Raw genomic sequence first — 19,637 nt, 5'->3', positions numbered from 1 at the left:
GTTAGCCAAAGCGTTATTTTTAGGGTGAAAAAAGTGTTATTGCGAGACTAAAAAGCTTTCGAAAGCATTAGACCAAAACAATTTGTTCCTTTATTCATTTAGTTATTTACTTATTTTTTTACAGACACAACCCCACAGTCTGAGAATAGAGAGTTCAATTCTACAGAAAACAAAAATGCTTCATTCGAGCTTTCTTTCAGTGCTTTGGACAAGGAACGCAAGGATGCTTATGTGTCTCTCGTCATAGTAAAAGGTTGGTAAAGAAAACGGCAACTGCACTCCTAATTGCAAGGTTGTTGCATACCTTCCGACAGGACCGAACGGATAACTTTGAAAAGTTTTACCTCAAGGGATTTTTTCGAGTTAAGGTTACCGTGCACCTTTAGGGGTGTCTCGCGTGCAAGCGATGTAGCGCGTCCGGTTTAAACTGTAGATACCTAAACCCCCATATCAAACTAAAACTTATTGGACTGGCTATCAGACTATAGCAAAAATTTAAAAAAAAAATTAATTGTCGAAATTTTCACGACTTCTAAATGCGAGCGCCCGAATCACCTTTTGAACGTTACATGTTAAAGCGAATTTTGTTTTTCGCTTATTTAATGTGTTCCTCCGTTTCCGGGGCCAAAGCGCTAAAAAAAAGTGTCTGCGATTTGCCATATTCAATTTCAGTGAAAAGTTACAAGTAGTGTAGAAAGGCGGGTTCTGGTACAAAATCCTTAAATTATCGAACATCTACGTTAATTTAACGGCAAATCAGTTTACTCACGCTCACGAGTGCTCATGAGTCTGGGACAAAATCGTTAAATTAACGTGAATTCACGATAATCTAACGATTTTGTCTTTCACATCAAAAGTTTTTCAACTCACGACTCATGAGCTGAAAATTTCATTGACGAAAGTGTTTGTTTATAATAAAACATGGACTTTGAAAAATTCAGTAAAAATCTTGAAAAGGAACTGAGTGCTGAGCGTTTAAGACAGAATGTTAAGAACACATTGCAAGACATGAGTGATAAACGACAAGATACGCGGTTCGAAAGAGAGGAAATATTTCAACCCATTGTTAGCAGGGTAAAAGAGGTGAAAGAAACAATCAACGACAGACAGGATAAAGTCATTGCGAAATTAACAGAAAATGAAAACGCATTAACCACAGGAATCCAAGCTCTTCAGATGCAGCCGACAACATCTGCACTTCCAACACCAGATTTACCACCAGGTCCCAAAGCAAAATTGATTGAGATGCCAGATAGTGATAAAAAATTCGGCGGGGATGAAATAAAAATTTTGATGGAATATAACTTGGCTCCACCATCCACCATAAATGAGGAATTAATTAATAAAACGTTGAATCGGAGTGATTTTGACAAAAGTATCAGCAAACAGCTGCAAAAGCTCGGAGGTGAAAAAGCTGGATTTTCAAATAATAAAGAGAAAAATAAAGAAAAAATCGAAAAAGTGGAGAATGACATCAAGCTGTTGCAAAAGTATCGCGATCGAACAAAGTTGTTGAACAAGGGTCAGGAACGTATTTTTGATGACAGTGACAGTGAGTTCTTCAGTGATGAAACCAGTGGCAGTGGTATTCGCCAGTCAAAAGGAAGAGGTAAAAGAAAAAATCACTTTCGCGGTGGACAAATTTATTTTACATCTCCAGAGCAGTTGATGGAAAGGTTAACTTTGTTAACAGGAATTCGTCTTGCTGGCAACACAAACATACAACTCCGAAATGAGTCTTGAGAAATTGTCGACCTCTTGTTGAAAAATGAAAAAATCTCGAGGAAACAAAACGATGCATATGTTAAAAAATTTTTGATGTGAAAAAAACATTTTATTTGTGATATACAAAATGAAGATAACAATTTTTATCGACTCAAGTGATGGTGTTTTAAATTCGAAAAGCCACGATTTTAAAATCCGCTTCAATCCAGCTTTAAATTTGGATAAAAACAAAAACTATGAGATTGCTCTCGACTCATTGTCGATGTCATACAGTTGGTATAATGTGAGCAGTAGCTTCAACAATCACAAACTTTCCTATAGCAATGATGCAGGTAAAATGTGGCATACTGTAACGCTTCCGAATGGCAATTTTCATATGAAGAATTGAATCCATATGTAAAACGAGAACTCAAATCAAATGGTCATATACCACAAGAACGTGATTCAAACAGTCATCCAAAGAAAGGAATCACTATAGAATTTGTTCCATCACTATTCAAAGTGTTGATGACTCTGGAAACCAATTTTCAGGTGGACTTGAGAACTGGTGATTTTGGATACGGGCAGAACTTGCCAGATATAACAAGATCTGTAGACAATGTACTCATGCACACTGACATTATATCTGAAAGCGTTGTTTCAGGAGTCGCATCAGATGTTCTTTACCGATTCAGTGTGGACAATCTGCCATTGTCATTTCCATTTCATATCGTACCCCAGAGAGCCATGTTCAATAAAATCAAAACGAGCACTATAAGAGATTTGAGAATTTATTTTTCTGATGGGTTGGGAAGACCTTTGGATCTGAACAATACTCCAGTGTCGATGACATTAATTTTAAATGAAGAATATCCAGTGAAATCAGTTCGAGTAGTAGAGGAATGAAGTCTTTAGCGACATGAAAAATTATTTCTTTCATCACTTGAAACGAGTGATGAAACAATGAATAATTTTTTTATCGTGTATATTCAAAAATGCCAGATCAAAGACGTGAAAGAGATGAAAATGGTGAAAGTATCTATTATGGTACCTATGAAGGCGCAGGTGTATTTGATGTTGCGAAAAAAATAGTAACAAAAGTCACAGGTAAAACAGCGAAGAAGTTAGCAACGAAAGCGGCTAAAAAAGCTTTTGAAAAAGGTGCTGAAGAGGTTGGTAAGAAAACAGGACAAGTAATTGGAGAAAAAATCTATGAAAAATTCAGCACTAACAAAGTTAATGAAAATAAAGGGGATGAAATCGCCAAAATAGTGATGTCGATGAACTCAAAGAGCACACAAAATCAACCTTGAAAACAGTCAAAGACCACAAAGTCAACGCCAAAAAACTCTCTATCTAAACAGTTTGACGAATTGTTAACTTAACAAAAAAAAAAAAAAGAATTGAAGCATAACAAAATGTCATCATTTAGAAATTTTCTCCAAAAATACGATTATCAACAAGTGAATTTGAAAACACCGATAATTATCCCCGGAAACAATGCTTTTCAAACCAAAAGCGGCTATCAATTCAGCATTGATAACACAAGTGAGGAGGTACCGATAGATTAGTACAATGCCTATTTTGAGATCGACTTGAAAATCACGAAAATGGATAACACAACTTACGGTGCAGCTGATGCTGCTGCAATTATAAACGGTGAGTTTGGAATAATAGGACAGATGAAAGTTAACTTTGATGGTGTTAAAGTCCTTGACTTACAAGGCTCTAATTATGCTATCAATGCCAAAAAGCTCATAGACTTTTCAAAGGTTTACAGCAAAGAAGTTGGCCCGTCAATGTTTCATTACCCCGACACAGCTGCTGGGGCAGTTATTCAAAAGTATTAAACGATTACAGTTGACGGAAACGCAGGAGATATAATACCAACAGATAACGCTAATTACAATGACGGGTTTACACAGAGGAAGGTACTTCTTGCTGGTGGTGCAACGAATAACATCATTCTTCCATTGAATCGTTTCGGCTTTTTTCAGTCATTCAAAAATCAAATTGCACCGAATGGGAAAGTTGATTTTCAAATACAATTAGAAAGTGACGATAATGTTCTGTTCAGAGCAGGAGCAGCTGCTGCTGGTAGATATATTATCGAAAAATTTGTTTTGTGGGTTCCAAAAATGGAATTCAATCCTGAAGGACGAAAAATGTGGTTTAAAAAGTACCTCAAAAATCATACATGGTCTTACCTTAGCGAGAGTATCGTAACCACGACAACTCAACTGCGAAAACACACTTTCAACATCACGAATAGCATCAGAAAACCGAGACATGTCTTTGTCTGGGTTCTTAATAATGCAAAGATGAATGACCCGGAACAAAATATGTTTGTTTTTGATACTTACAACATTCCGGGCGCTGCCGCAAGAACGATCACAAGTACACGGTTGAAGCTGGGCACTGGCACGTATTACCAACAAAATGCAATCGACCCAACCAATGAAATGTCAACAGTATGATGTTAACAGAATACAACAAGGGTTTCAATGATCAACTGTCTTGCCCAACTATAGATCTCAAGTCATTCAAGGATCTGTACGGTATTCTGTACTTTGATTTGACGAAACAGGCAGATTCGCTCAAGAATAACTCGACGAGTCTGGAATTTTCCTATGATCTCAGTGGTGCGGCCAATGCTCAATATATTGTGTATGCACCGGTACTCAACGAGGAAGAGATAAGTGTTGATGTGGGAAAAGGAAAGGCTTTCATAAGAACATAAAAAAAACAACTTTCACCTTTGTCAAAAAAAATTTGTTATCTATAATAAAACAATGAAAACTTATCATCCATATGGTGTGAAATTATTTGAAAATCAAAAACTGAAATTAGCGAAAGCTCTCGAGAAGAGATCACCTTTGACTATTCGCCTCTCACATAACGAACTGGACGGTCCCGATCAATTGGTGTTGACTAAAACTCAGATCAACAGAATTCGAAAAGCTAAAAGTTTGAAAAAAGGTGTTGACATCAAAATCAGTAAAACGCAGATCAGTAAAGTTGTTCAGGAAGGTGGGAGTTTGTTTTCATCACTTGTCAGCATGGGTGCAAAACTATTGTCAAAAGCAATGAATTTGGTTACAAAAGCTATGCCTGCATTAGCAACAGGTACTACAACAAGTTTGGGAAATTTTGCAATGGATAAAATTCTCGGCTCTGGACAGGTAAGAGGTTTCCTCATTCCAAATTCTAAAATTCAACAACTTATTGATCATAAACATTTATTGACAGTTAAACAGAAGAGAGACATATTGAATGCTCTTCAATCTGGGGGAGAGTTAACGATAAAACCGACAGTGAAGCAACGTGGTGGTTTTCTCGGAACTTGATTGGCTTCTATGGGTGTTCCAATACTTTCGAACGCTTTGACCGGCTTCAAAACAGAAAAGCTTACGGTAAAAGTGCTGGTATGCAAAATAGACCGTACGTACCTTATTATCCACCTCTGGCTCCACCAGTACCAACGATCGGTATGGGTACAAAAAAAAAAGACGGGCAAAGGATTGTTGCTCGGAAAAAACTCCCCATTCAACGGAATACCACTTGTCGGCGCAATTTTGTAAAACAACCACAGTTTGAGATTAAACCGATTTCAAATTTCGACATTTCGAAGTGGTCGATTACCTCAGGGTGCCACAATTCAAAGGTGTCATCTCAAGACACCAAATACAAGCGTGTACCGAAGGTGGTTTTTACATCGCTAATTTAAATGACTCAAACCAATCTGGTTCACACTGGTTTGCAATCAGACCAAAAATCGTCATTGAATATGTCGACAGTTTTAGTTTGAATGCTCCAGAAGAATTGGTTGATTTGTCAGATCGTTTGGAAGTGAATTATTTTTTCAACAGTTCACGATTCCAAGATTTGATGAGTGTGTTGTGTGGTTACTATTGCCTTTTTTTGTCAACGAATCAAGCAAAGGAAAATCATATGTTGAGATTCTTCAACCCTTCATACCGATGTGAAACACAATGAACGTTTCATCAAAAAATATTTCGAAGAAATGTGAAAATATATAAAATGGGGTTTTCCGATGGTTACCACAACAAAACGGGAACTACATAATCAGGTGCACCAGGTCCTCCGGGTCCACCAGGTGAAGGATTCAAAAAAAATTCTGATGGAAATTTCGACATTGAAGATAAACAACTCAAGAATTTGAAAGAACCGACTGATCCACAGGATTCTTGCACAAAAGCTCACACTGACAGTCACGTTCATACAGATGGGCGACGACCAATGACAGGTGCGCTAAACATGCAAGACAACAAATTTGTCAATGTAGCTGATCCAACAAACAACAAAGATGTGGTAAATCTACAAAAACTCAATTCTGAATTATCAAGTTAAGTCGAAACATCCACTTTCACCACAGAGTTGAGGAAAAAGGCTGACTCGAGTGATTTAAACGATTACTTCAACAAGCGAAATGACAATACAATCGATGGCACTATATCTTTCAACGGTCATCTTCCAGATAGAAACAGACAGATCGTTAATCTCGGTACACCGATAGCCGATGACAATGCAGCGAATAAAAAATACCTTGACAATCAAGTTGCCACCAAACGAAATGCAGGTCTTGTTGTTTTGCACGATGGAAGTCAAGCAATGACTGGCAACTTTGATCTGAACAATTTCAAGGCAATCAACTCAGCAACACCTACAGCTGGCACTGATCTTTGTAACAAAACATATGTCGACAGCGAATTAGCCAAGAAACATGATGTTGGAAGTGGTGATCTGAGTAATTATCTCGATTACACAAAAGGTGCAAACATTGAAAAGCTTTTGAATTTCACAAGTTCGCATGGAGGGCAAAGACAAATAACAGGCATTTCAGATCAACCGTTGAATGATACTGCAGCTGTCAATTTGAATGAGTTGAATACTGAACTCAAAAAGAAGGCTGATGCGGACGCAATGATAAATGGATTGAGTGCAAAACTTGAAACAACCACATTCAACACAGAGATAGCAAAAAAGCCCAATACTAGCGTAGTGATGATTTTGGATGGAAGCCAGTCCATGACTGCAAACCTCGATCTCGGTAATCAAAAAGCAATCAACTCAGCAGCGCCAACAGCCAGCACAGACTTGTGCAACAAAACATATGTCGACGTGAATTACAAAAGACCAAAACGAACCTTGAAAAACACATCAACGACCATGTTGCTCACAGCATCATCACTCATTTGAACAACGATCTCGATTATGTTATGAATGGCATCATCGGCAATGAATTCAGTGATGAAGACGACATCACAGGTAAATCAATGACAAGCAAAGACTTTCACAAATTCTACAAAAAGGTGAAACCATTTGAGCTCAATCTCGATTCATCAAAAGGTTATTATTCGAGCAGATTTGGAGTGAACATGTACAGCGCAGCAAAATCAGAATACACAGTTGTGTGTAAAATGTGGTGGGAATCCCAAAAAGTTGACCCCAATTCAGTAACTCTGTCTGCCACGAGCTCTGTTGAGACAATTTCAAGGCAGCACAGCAATAGATTTTCAAATCACATAGTGAGCCTCACATACTTGACAAAATGGAGCAACACAACACCAAATTATCTCATGTTTGATATCGTGATGAAATTCAAACGAAACATTTCAAAATATGATCAGAAACTGCCAGTTTGGGTTGTGGTTTACGGCAGCAAGGGATATCACAACAGTTTACCTGAGGATGTTTAGGACAGATGGTATTCGTTTTTTGACAGCGAAATGTACATTTATCCACAAATGATTTTAACGAATGATCCACTGGAAACAAGAAACCCAGCGACGAAGAAATATGTCGATGACTTCAAAACATCTTTACAAACAATTCAAGGCAAGAGCAACCAAAACAGCGCTGACGAATGCGACGAAAAAGATTTGGTATCGAGGTAATCTCGCTCATGACAACAGTTCCAGAGTGAAATTTTGCGTCAATGGAGCGTCAGATCACACAACGAATGTGGAACAGAGTAACAACGCTGATTTCACGGTCAATGGTTCCGATAAGACAAAACTCATAATCACAACCGCCGGTCTGTACCAACTCACATTCATAGATGGTGTCAAGTCAAAGCATTTGTCACGTCTCAAGTTTGTCTTGAACAAGCATTTTGTGAACACAACAAACGGAATAATTGTTCAATTACCCAACACACACGATTCTTGGGAAACAAACGCTGTTTCCGTCATGATGTATTTCCAAGCCAACACATCGCTCGCTATAGTGGCATACAACAACAACAACTCTGTTCTTCTCGACGGTTTGAAAAACATTTACCTGATGATGGCGAAACAAGATTGAACGAAAATCAAAATTTTTTTGTAGCAAACACATAATAAAATGAAACTCGAAAGAAAACGAAGTATTTTTGGATTCAACCATATCGACACTTCGATCGATGAAGAAACCATTTCAGAGATCAAAGACCTTTACAAATCTTATCAAAAGAAATATTGGTGTTTCATAAAGACTTTCATTCGTCTCAAACGGATAAATTTATTTTCCAAGCTGGGCAGTTCAGCACTCATTGTGGTTGGTACAATTGTGGGTGGGATAACACTCAACCCATTTCCTCTCGGTGTTATCACAGGTTCAGGTTTGATTTTGATAACATTCACAGAACACAAAAGCTTGAACCGAAAAATCGAAATGTGCAAATACGCTTTCACAACATACCAGAAAGTATTGACTGACCTTCGCTCTTGCTTGAGAGGAAAAAAATTCGAACGCGATGCTTTCGTGAACGACATAAAAATAATCGATGACATAATAATCGACCTTTGTCCAACCATCAGCACACAATACAAGGAAAAGTTCGATCAAAGTGAAACTTGAAATAACCAAAAGCACTTGCAAACGATTTTTTTCTTTTCATGAACCGTGAAAAGAAAAACGGCTGTTGAATAAAATTCATTCGTCTCCTTCATCTTCGCTTTCAAGAGATGGACAGGACCCACCACTTGATTTCTCCTCGTCAAAATCAACGTGAAAATTACGTTGATTTTGACGATGATCTTTTTAATTCAAAAAATCTTCGATCAAGGTGAAACTTGAACAATCTTCGCTTTCAAGAGATAGACAGGTACCCACCACTTGATTTCTCCTCGTCAAAATCAACGAAATTTTCACGTTGATTTTGACGAAATTTTCCCGCACAGGCCTGATTTTTTTCAGGTCTGATTTTCGCTATTGCATAAATAGCGCTATCTACTGCGAAGGATCGTGCATCATACTTATTTAATACCGCAGTTCAAAATATATGAACTTCATATGTTCATTGTATCTGATTTATCATCACGGTTTTATTACGAATCAACTTAACGGCCTACTCCCAGTTGGCTTGTTAGCTCAATTGGTAGAGCGCTGCACTAGTATCGCAGAGGTCAGTGGTTCGAATCCCGTACAGGCCTGATTTTTTTCAGGTCTGACTTTCGCTATTGCATAAATAGCGCTATCTACTGCGAAGGATCGTGCATCATACGTATTGTCTTTCACGTTGAAATAACCAAAAGCACTTGCAAACGATTTTTTCTTTTCACGGTTCATGAAAAGAAAACGACTGTTGAATAAAATTCATTTTTCTCCTCCATCTTCGCTTTCTTCAACTGTGACTAATGCTTCTCTGGGTTTTAGGGGTTTGACATAAACATCATTCACTTTTATTTGAATGGAGACAGCGAGATCACTTATGTAAATTGATTCAACAATCAATGCCATTTTCACTTTGCAACATTGATCGAGATAATCAAACGGATTGTCTTTTGGTTTACCTTTCGATCCGAAAAGCGAAAGGATCTTTTTCAGCCTTTTGGAGTAAATCAGTTTGACGAATAGAATTGATATTTCAATTCTTTTTTCTCAAACAGAATGTCACTCAAAGCTTCTGACAAATCAGCTTCAAAATTTTCTTCGAGATATTCGTGACAGATATTTTGCAAACGTTTCAAACCAACATAAAAGCTTCGCTCTTCTGGTGTTGGTTCACCTTCGGTTCCCCACAAACAAATAGGAAGAGGGTAACATTCAACAGCGTTATTTTCACCCTCCATTTTTTTCTCTTGTACACCGGAGCTGAAGAGAAAAGGGGTTTCAATCACTAAAGGACCAGGTTTACCATCAGTGGATTGTTTCACCTCGATTTTGATCCTTTCGTGATTATGTTGGTTAACCACTGCTTCGTGGAAAATTACAGTTTCTTTGTTGAGCTTTTCAAGACTTGTGAGTTGCATGGTTTGTATCTAGATTTTCATTTTAAGTCATTTTTTTTAGCTTCCAAGCTTCCAAGCTTCCTAGCTTTTTTAGCTTTTGGCTTTTGGCTTTTAGCTTTTAGCTTTTGGCTTTTAGCTTTTGGCTTTTGGCTTTTGGCTTTTTAGCTTTTAGCTCTTGGCTTTTAGCTTTTGGCTTTTTTTGGCTTTTGGCTTTTTTTTGGCTTTTGGCTTTTTTTGGCTTTTGGCTTTTTTTTAGCTTTTGGCTTTTTTTTAGCTTTCTCGAGGTGAATAAAATGAAAGACAATAATAAATGGTGAAATTTATCAATTTTGACACTCATGTGAATGAAAAACCCAAACGAAGATTGAACGATATTTTGGACGAAGACTACAGAATTCTTATAGCAGGGGCGAGTGGGAGTGGAAAGACAAACACTGTCGTGAATATGTTGAGACTGACTGCCTTTGGTTGTCTACGATAAAATATATCTGTACACACCCAACCCTCACCAAGATAAAATACCGGATTTAGAAAAGTTTATGGACAACATCTCACAGAAAGTCGGTTACGACATATTAGAAATCATGGAGCCAGATGACATCATGGATACATCAGAGTACCCGATGGGAAATAGAAAGGTTGTCATCTTTGACGATCTCGTCAATGCACCCGCAAAAATACAATCCAAGATTGTAAACCATTTTACCGATGGGCGAAATCACCAAATTTCACCGATCTATCTGACTCAGTCGTATTATGACACACCACAAAAAATCAGGTTGAACTGTTCACATATGATACTTTACACTCCTCCAACAAAAAACCATTGTAATCTCATCGGTAAACATAACACGATCGACCCCGAACTATTCACAAAACTCGGACCATATGAATTTTTGTTTCTTGATAAAGAGAAGAAAACGGTCATGAAAAATCTCGATGAAAAAATATAAAACACAATAGTAATTGGAATCGTATTATGTGAAACAGAGAAAACAAACTGAGTGTGTCAGCGGAAGTGAAAGATATGATCGTGCAAAGAATGGACGATTGATGTTAAAATGCAAATGTTCTGAGTGTGGCACTACAAAGTCAAAACTTGTGAAAGAAACCGGCGGCAGCGGTAGTGGCAAAAGAAAAAAGCTCAAAAAATAAAAGACGGAGGAGCATTATTTGATGTAGGAAATAGCCATTCAATTGGTGAAGCGGCTTTGAAAGGATTGGCAAACTTGGTATCTTGCTCGTCAAAGTGCTGCTAAAGCTGTCAAATCAAACTTTGTCAAGAACAAAATCAAACAGACAGCAAGTAAATATCTCGACCAGGCTCTTGACAGTTTCACAAATGATTTGAGTTAAAAGTTAAGGGGAGGGACAATAGCATCCATCGATTATTCACAATGGTGTCCAATGGAAATGTACACTCCTGGCGGGGTCAATGGCCCAACAAATCCGCTTTACACCGGTTATGGAATCGACATTCACAAAATGATCGGCAAATTACCAAGACCAAAAAGTGGATGGACTCTTCCCGGTCATAAATACACCGGACCTTATAACGATCTCGAAAATCAGGTCAAATGCAACCCGAAAACGGGTGAAATATTGCAAATATACGATCAACCGGCAAGTTAAACAGATGCAATTGCCATGTAACACGATGTTGATTACACTGTTTCTGGTAGCGATATTAACCCGAGAAAATGCAAAAACAAAGCCGACCGCAAAATGGTCAAAGCTTTGGATGCTGTTCCGTATGATGAGCGGCAATGGGGTCATTGGTTGGCAAGAAATGTGATAAACACCAAACAAAAGCTTGGTCTCGGTGTGAAGCAGCACACTACAGCGTGGTCAGAACAATTAGTAGACGAATTACATAAACCGATCAAGCGGAAATTCCCAAAGCGACGTGTTATTGTGAACCACATCGACGACATATGGTGTTCCGATCTCGTCGAAATGCAGAAATTCAGCAAGTGGATTGAGGGTTTTCGGTGTCTGCTCATGGTGTTAGATGTGTTCAGTAAATATGGTTGGACTGTGCCGTTGAAAAATTAAAAGGGAGAGAGTGTGGCTCAAGAATTCAAAAAAATATTTTTTGAAAGACGGAAACCAAAGCTTCTCTCGGTTGACAAGGGTTCTGAATATTACAACAAAGACGTGAAAGATTTGATGAAGTCAAAAGGTGTTGAAATGTACTCGACTGAAAACGAAGAAAAATCATCAGTTTGTGAAAGATGGAATCGAACGATCAAAACAAAAATGTGGAAACAATTCTCAATTCAAAACAACACGAAGTACCTTGATATTCTGCCGAAGATTGTTGAAAAGTACAACAATACAAAACACAGAAGTATTGGCATGACACCTGTTGAAGCGTCAAAGAAAAAGAATGAGAGCGACGTTTATTTGAAACTTTATTGTGAGAATGTGCCACACATGGCCACACCTAAATTTGAAATTGGTGATCAAGTTCGCATCTCGAAATACAAGAGAAAAGTCTTTGACAAAGGATACACTCCGAATTGGACAGAAGAGATTTTGTCGTTGATAAGATTCAACACACAGAGCCGATCACCTATAAGTTGAAAGATTCGAGTGGTGAAGAGATCAAGGGTTCTTTTTATGAACAAGAAATGTTGAAAGCAGTTCAAGACGTATTCCGTATTGAAAAAGTGATTCGACGGAGTAAAGATAAAGCGCTTGTGAAATGGAGTGGTTATCCAGAAAAATTCAATTCATGGGTTGATCTGAAAGATTTGAAAGAACTCACAACGTAAAAACATCTTAAAAACATTGGTGGTCAATAAAATGATCGAACTTGAAAAATTATCAGAACACGAATTGTTGGAAAAAACAAAAGAGATGAAACTACGACGATATTCAAAGCTGACCAAAAAAGATTGGATCGATTTGATAAAAAATGCACCACCCGTTGAGTTACAATCTCGCGGACGGTTAAATGGTTTGAGAAGAAAGGTCACATTGCGTCTTGTTGACTCAGACTCAGACGAATTTGTTTTTCCAACTATGAATGCAGCAGCCAAATTCTTCAATGTAAACCCAGGGAGATTCGGATGGAAATTGGCTTTAAAAAACGAAGAAACAAGAAACTCGTTTGACATCGATGGGAAAAGATATGACAAAAAATTTGAATCTTACAGACCACACACAAAGAGAGAAAGTCCAGTGAAACAATCTTCTGACGAAGGTTAAAAAAATGTCTTAAAGAAATGAAAAGTCAGAAACAAAAATGTGTTCCGAAAATCTCAACGTTCTGAATGATCAGTTGATCAAAATCTGTGTTAAAAAAATTGAAAAAAAAGGTTAAAAAAATGTCTTAAAGAAATGAATCAGACAAAGCAGAATGGACAAAAAAACTGTTGCTCAACTTCGTCAAATCGCAAAAGAAAAAATCTGAAAGAATTCTGGAAGTTGAGAAGATCCGAACTCATCAACTTCATTCAGAAACATTAAAAGAGTAAACCAGTTATCACTTTCATCGATGAAGAACTTCCGGTGAAACCAGTTATCACTTTCATCGATGAAGAACTTCCGGTGAAACCAGTTATCACTTTCATCGATAAAGAACTTCCGGTGAAACCAGTTATCACTTTAATCGATGAAGAACTTCCGGTGAAACCACCATCTCCTGTGGTTGTCAAAAAACAACCGATTATTCAACCCTACCAAGCAAAACCAAAGCAATCTCGCCGAGAAAAGCGAGAGAATAAGAATTTTGAATTTTCAAAAGCTCACTTTCACGCACGAGTCGATGAAAAGCAGATGAAAGAGAGGCAAGTCAAACGTCTCAAGAAAAAATACAAAAATTGAACAAAAAGTCACAACTCGCGCAGAGGAAAAAATAATAAAGTCAAAAGAGATTCGACAGCGAAGAGGAATTCTTTTGAGACTGAATTGAATAAATGAAATCCAAAGCAGCTCCAGCAAAAACAACAGAATCGATTTGAATTGATTGAAAGTAAGTCAGCATTGAAAAAGTTTGCTGTTCAATATAGAATTGAAGGTGAAGCGGCAAAGGGTCATGGCCCTACTGAATTTTTGTCTGCCATTAAACCGACGGTGATTTCTTTCTTGGAAAAACGAAGAGGAATCAAGTTGAAATTTATCTTGAAATGCATCATGTCCAAAACTAATTTGGCTACGGGTGAAATTGAATACACACCTGCACATTTCTTGTCAAATGTGGAAACAAATTACCAAGCGACCTACCTAGATGAACTCTATGACAAGATGACAGGTAAAATCATTGAGAGTTTGTCAAACTATCAAATGCGTGGCAGTAACTGGGCATTTGATCCAATTGAGGGGTTCGAAATCCATACAGTAACGAATGACCCTTTTAGGTAGTTCATCTTACATTCCACTTCCTGAATTTCTCGCAAATAAAAAGGCGATTACTAACATGAAAAACAATGACCAAGAATGTTTCAAGTGGTGTGTGACGCGTGCGTTACATCCTGTGACAAGTCATCCTGAACGAATCACAAAAATATTGAGAAAGCAGAGTGAAAAGTTATGCTTTGAAGGATTGAAGTTCCCGTTATCGTTACGTGACATTGACAAATTCGAGAAGTTGAACCCTACTCTGCGTGCAAATGTACTTGGATATGAAAGCAAGATTTATCCATTGAGAGTAAGCGAGAATAAAACTGACTCGGCTTTGCAAGAGATCAATCTGTTGTTGATATCTGACGATGAGAAAAGCCATTATTGTCTCATCAACGACATGAGTAAGCTGTTGTCTTAGAAATCAAATGAAAAGAACAAAAAGTTTTTCTGCCTTCGATGCTTGAATTGTTTTGGAAGAAAAGACTTGCTGGACAAACATGAAGAGTATTGTAAAGACAATGAGACGGTAAAAATCACCATGCCAAACGAAAGTTCGTTCCTCTATTTTAAACATGACCACAAAAAGATAGACATGCCTTTTGTCATCTATGCCGATTTCGAGTCTTTGATAAAACCGATTGACACAGCTCAACCAAATCCTGGAAAGAGTTACACTAATCTTCAAAGTCATAAGCCCTCGATTTTTTGTCACAACGTTCATTGCTCGTTTGATGAAAAATGTTCCAAAAAAAATCAGTTCCACAGCAACCTCTGAAGATGAAGACGTCGCCCAAATATTTGTCAAAGCGCTTGAAAAAGAGGTGAAAGACATCTGTGAGTTATCAAAAAGAAATGAAAATGTCAGAGACATGATTATCTCAAAAAAAAGAAATGAATGAGTATGAAAAATCCACGACTTGTTGGATTTGTGTTGGGCGATTCAGCAATGATGACATGAAAGTTCGAGATCATTGTCATTTCTCTGGAAAATTTAGAGGTGCAGCACATCAATCATGCAACCTCAAATGCAGAGTTCCAAATTTTGTACCCGTTTTCTTTCACAACATGAGTGGTTATGACGCTCATCTCTTCATCAAATCTCTCGCTGAGACATGGGGAAAGATCGATTGTATTGCCAGCAATGAAGAAAAATACATCAGTTTCTCAAAGCAAGTAAAGGTCGACACAGTAAAGGTCGACACAAGAGTCGATGGGGGGAGGGGGAGGTGAAGAAAAACATGCGACATTTGCATTGCGCTTTGTTGACAGCTTGAAGTTTATGGCGTCAAGTCTTGAACAACTGGTTTCCAATCTGGCATCAGATTCACAGAATAGATTCAAAACGATGCAAAAGTATTACAAAGGCAAAAAAATCGATATCTTTTGCTGAGAAAAGGAGTTTATCCTTATGAATACATGGATAAACTTGACAAGCTAGATGAAACTGAATTACCACTGAGAAGTGCTTTTTTCTCTTCACTCAATGGAGAATGCATTTCTGAAGAATATTATGAACATGCAAAAAAGGTGTGGAGAGTTTTTGGTTGCAAAACATTGAGAGATTATCACAATCTCTACAACGAAACAGATGTGTTGCTTTTGTGTGATGTCTTTGAAAATTTGCGTGATGTTTGCAGAAAAAACTATGGTCTCGACCCGGCTTGGTATTATACTGCGCCTGGGTTGGCTTGGGATGCATGTTTGAAAAAGACAGGAGTGAGACTTGAAATCCTATCTGACCCAGACATTTTGTTGATGATTGAAAAGGGAACTCGTGGTGGGATTTCAACGATTTCAAATCGATATGGTCGAGCGAACAATAAATATATGGGTGAAAAATTGGACAAGAATGAACCATCCAAATTCATAACATATCTCGACGCAAACAATCTTTATGGTTGAGCAATGGCAAAGAAACTTCCAACACAAAATCATTCGTGTTTTTTAGAGATTCGTTTGTTATACCCAGAAGAATTGCATGACTTGCACAATGATTATCCTTGGCTCCTGAGAGAAAAAAGATTGACAATGTGGAGAAGTTGATTCCCAACGTGAATGACAAAGAAAAATACATTCTTCATGTTGAAAATCTCAAGTTGTATCTTCAGTTAGGGATGAAACTCACAAAGATTCACAGAGGGATAAAATTTCAAGAGAATGATTGGATGAAAGAATACATCGACTTGAACACCAGATTGCGCTCAAAAGCCAAAAATGAATTTGAAGAAGATTTTTTCAAGTTGATGAATAACTCAGTCTTTGGAAAGACCATGGAGAATCTGAGAAATCGGATTGACTTGCGATTGGTGAACAATGAGAAGAGTGCAAAGAAGTTGGCAGCAAAACCAAATTTCAAGAATTGCACCATCTTTTCTGAGAATTTGGTGGCGATGAACATGAAAAAGACTGAGATAATATTTGACAAGCCTGTTTATCTTGGGATGAGCATTCTGGATTTGAGCAAGACATTGATGTATGATTTTCATCATAATTACATTAAACCAAAATACGGTGAAAGAACCAAACTTCTTTTTACTGACACTGACAGTCTCTGTTATGAGATTAAGACTGATGATTTCTTCAAAGACATTGCCTCTGATGTAAAGACAATGTTTGACACGAGTAACTTTGATGTGAGTCATCCTTCTAGAATAAAAACTGGACAAGATAAGAAAGTCATCGGGATGTTCAAAATTGAGACTGGTGAATCAATAATCACAGAGTTCGTGGGGTTAAGAGCAAAGTTGTACAGTTATAAATTGTTTGAAGGTGATGAAAGCAAGAAATGCAAAGGTGTGAAAAAAATCGTTGTGAAGAAGATTACCCACGATGATTACAAGAAATGTTTGTTTTCAAAGAAAAAACAGCTTCGAAAGATGCATGTCATTCGAAGTCAAAAGCATGAAATTTTTACACAAGAGATAAATAAAGTCGCTTTGTCGGCGAATAATGATAAACGTGTTATAATGGATGATGGGATACACACATTGGCTTATGGGCATCACTCTTTGAGTGATTAAAAGTAGACACCCTTGAAATTTTCAACTCATGAGTCGTGAGTTGAAAAACGTTTGATGTGAGGGACAAAATCGTTAATTTAACGATTTTGTCCCAGACTCATGAGGACTCATGAGCGTGAGTAATCTGATTTGCCGTTAAATTAACGTAGATGTTCGATAATTTAACGATTTTGTCCCAGAACCCGCCTTTCTACACTACTGTTACAGAACATTTTTGAAATAGGATTAAATAAATGTGGAGTGGTCGTACAAAAATCGCTTTTGAAAAAAAGGTATTTAGAAATAAAAAATTCAGAGACACGGTTTTGTTGTTTATATGTAAAACTAGCTACTGTCAAAATTTGAGAGCAATCGAACAAATTCCCTTTGACTTGTAACTCTTAAAAGGTGATTCGGGCGTTCGCATTTAGAAGTCGTGAAAAATTGGACAATTAATTTTTTTTTCAAAATTTTTGGTATAGTCTGATAGCCAGTCCTATAAACTTTAATTTGATATGGGGGTTTAGATATCTACAGTTTAAACCAGACGCGCTACATCGCTTGAACGCGAGACACCCCTGAAGGTGCATGGTAACCTTAAGTCAGATTAGAAGTTACATCAATAAAAAGTATCGTGGGATTTGATATCACTAATTGATATCGCTTAAAAGAGTTGATGTTACGTCATGTGCAGGTCAATAAATTTGAATATGTGAAAATCATGTAGGGGAAATATATGAAATATATGAAAGCGATCTCGATATATATATATATATATATATATGAAATATATAGAGTCATTTGAGCCGATTAAGCCAAGTAATTTGATTCAATCTTTAAAAAGCCCGATTTCCTTCCTCGGAGGCCCCCAAATTTTTGCAAAACAAACAGTCACGTTTTTTTTTAACCATTTAGCTGTCTTAATATGCAAGATATGTCTGGCTAAAATTTCATCGGGAAAAACGTTTGGCCTGCGATAGCAGGAATTTCCTCGTCCATCTGACTCTTTATTTGCGAGGAAAACGAATTTTACCGTCGCTTTTGTTCAAATGTCTGTGAATGTATGAAAATCATCGATGTGTACTGCGGTACAGAACTGAAGTTTTTTTCAGGCGTTATTTTCACCATTAAATAAGTAGCGTCCATTACTGCGAGGACCGCTTTCATATATTTCTTAAAACCGCCGTACACCTACATGATTTTCTCATATTCAAATTCATCGACCTGCACATGACGTAGCATCAACTCTTTTAAGCGATATCAATTACTGTGATGTGGCCATCCCCAAACTAGGGAAGATTTATAGAAGTCAATCCTTACAACCTTACTTTGTAATGTTCAATCTGCGTTCATCCTCATCTTTGAAAATCGTTGTTCCCTCCTCTTATAACATTGCTTGTTTACTATTGTTATATCCTCTTACGTTTAGAACCTAAGCCCCTCTCCAATGTAATTACATTTTTTCGGGATGCAATGATCCAAGTCAGGAAGGGGACAGAGGGATGCTCTTGGTATGAGTCCTCAGTGGGGTATTTCATGGAACCTTGATCTAATATTCAGAAAAAAAAATAACGATGATTTGAGCGTAGTCACTAGTTTTGGTGACGAAAATGACCAAGAAAAGAAAGTAATCGTATTTCAGGAGCGAGAATTCACACTGTGGACGATGAGGGGAATATCCATTCCCGTCTTCAACCCCCCTTGTTTGGCCTTTATTTTTTTTGTGCGAGCAAGGAAGAGAGGAAGGGAAACGGCTCGTGACATGCAAAATTTACCAACAAGAGCCTAAGATAACTTGAGTCTAAATAATTAGTTTCTTCAATTTCATTTGTTGTTTAAAGATGTAAAATGATAGCCGTTATGACTCCGCTTTTGAACCCAAACTCATTTGTTCGGTACAAGACTCAACCTATATTCATACTCTCTCATGTTATCCAGGAAACACGAATGGCGCGTTTGTACTTTTCCCTGACGTATCACAATACAGATTTAGTCTGAGAAATCAAATTCCATTAGATCACGAGGCCATAAACCTGTATCACCTGACACTTAAGGCTACCAATCAGGGAACAAAGAAATCAAATGAAGTCAATGTGACAATTCACATTTTAGATGATAACGATAATCCACCGATATTCCATAACAGGTGAGGTATCATGACATGGCTTGTTTCATTTTTCTATCTCTTTCACCTCAAAGCAGCTATTTAAGCTGAACCTTAACCTTTTTGGTTGGAACACCTTAGGATTTTTATCGCATTTAGGGCTTTTTTCCCGCCTTTTCCTTCAACAGCTGTCATACAGCGAGCTACTCGACTAATGAAACTTGAAAAGTTGGAAAAAACATTCTT

The 19,637-nt window shown here is 37.5% G+C and overlaps 1 protein-coding gene across 1 annotated transcript in view; it reads left to right on the top strand.

The window, feature by feature from the left end:
- LOC111337931 (uncharacterized) overlaps positions 1–19,637 on the top strand; it is a 64,523-nt gene that overhangs the window by 41,462 nt on the left and 3,424 nt on the right. Inside the window, exons 8-9 of the mRNA XM_022944324.2 lie at positions 125–253; positions 19,226–19,433. Of these exons, the coding sequence (XP_022800059.2) occupies positions 125–253; positions 19,226–19,433 (337 nt within the window). The remainder of the gene's footprint in view (positions 1–124; positions 254–19,225; positions 19,434–19,637) is intronic.

This window comes from Stylophora pistillata, chromosome 3 (assembly GCF_964205215.1).
Source record: "Stylophora pistillata chromosome 3, jaStyPist1.2, whole genome shotgun sequence".
Lineage (NCBI taxonomy): Eukaryota > Metazoa > Cnidaria > Anthozoa > Scleractinia > Pocilloporidae > Stylophora > Stylophora pistillata.
This window is presented reverse-complemented; position numbering and strand designations above follow the sequence as displayed.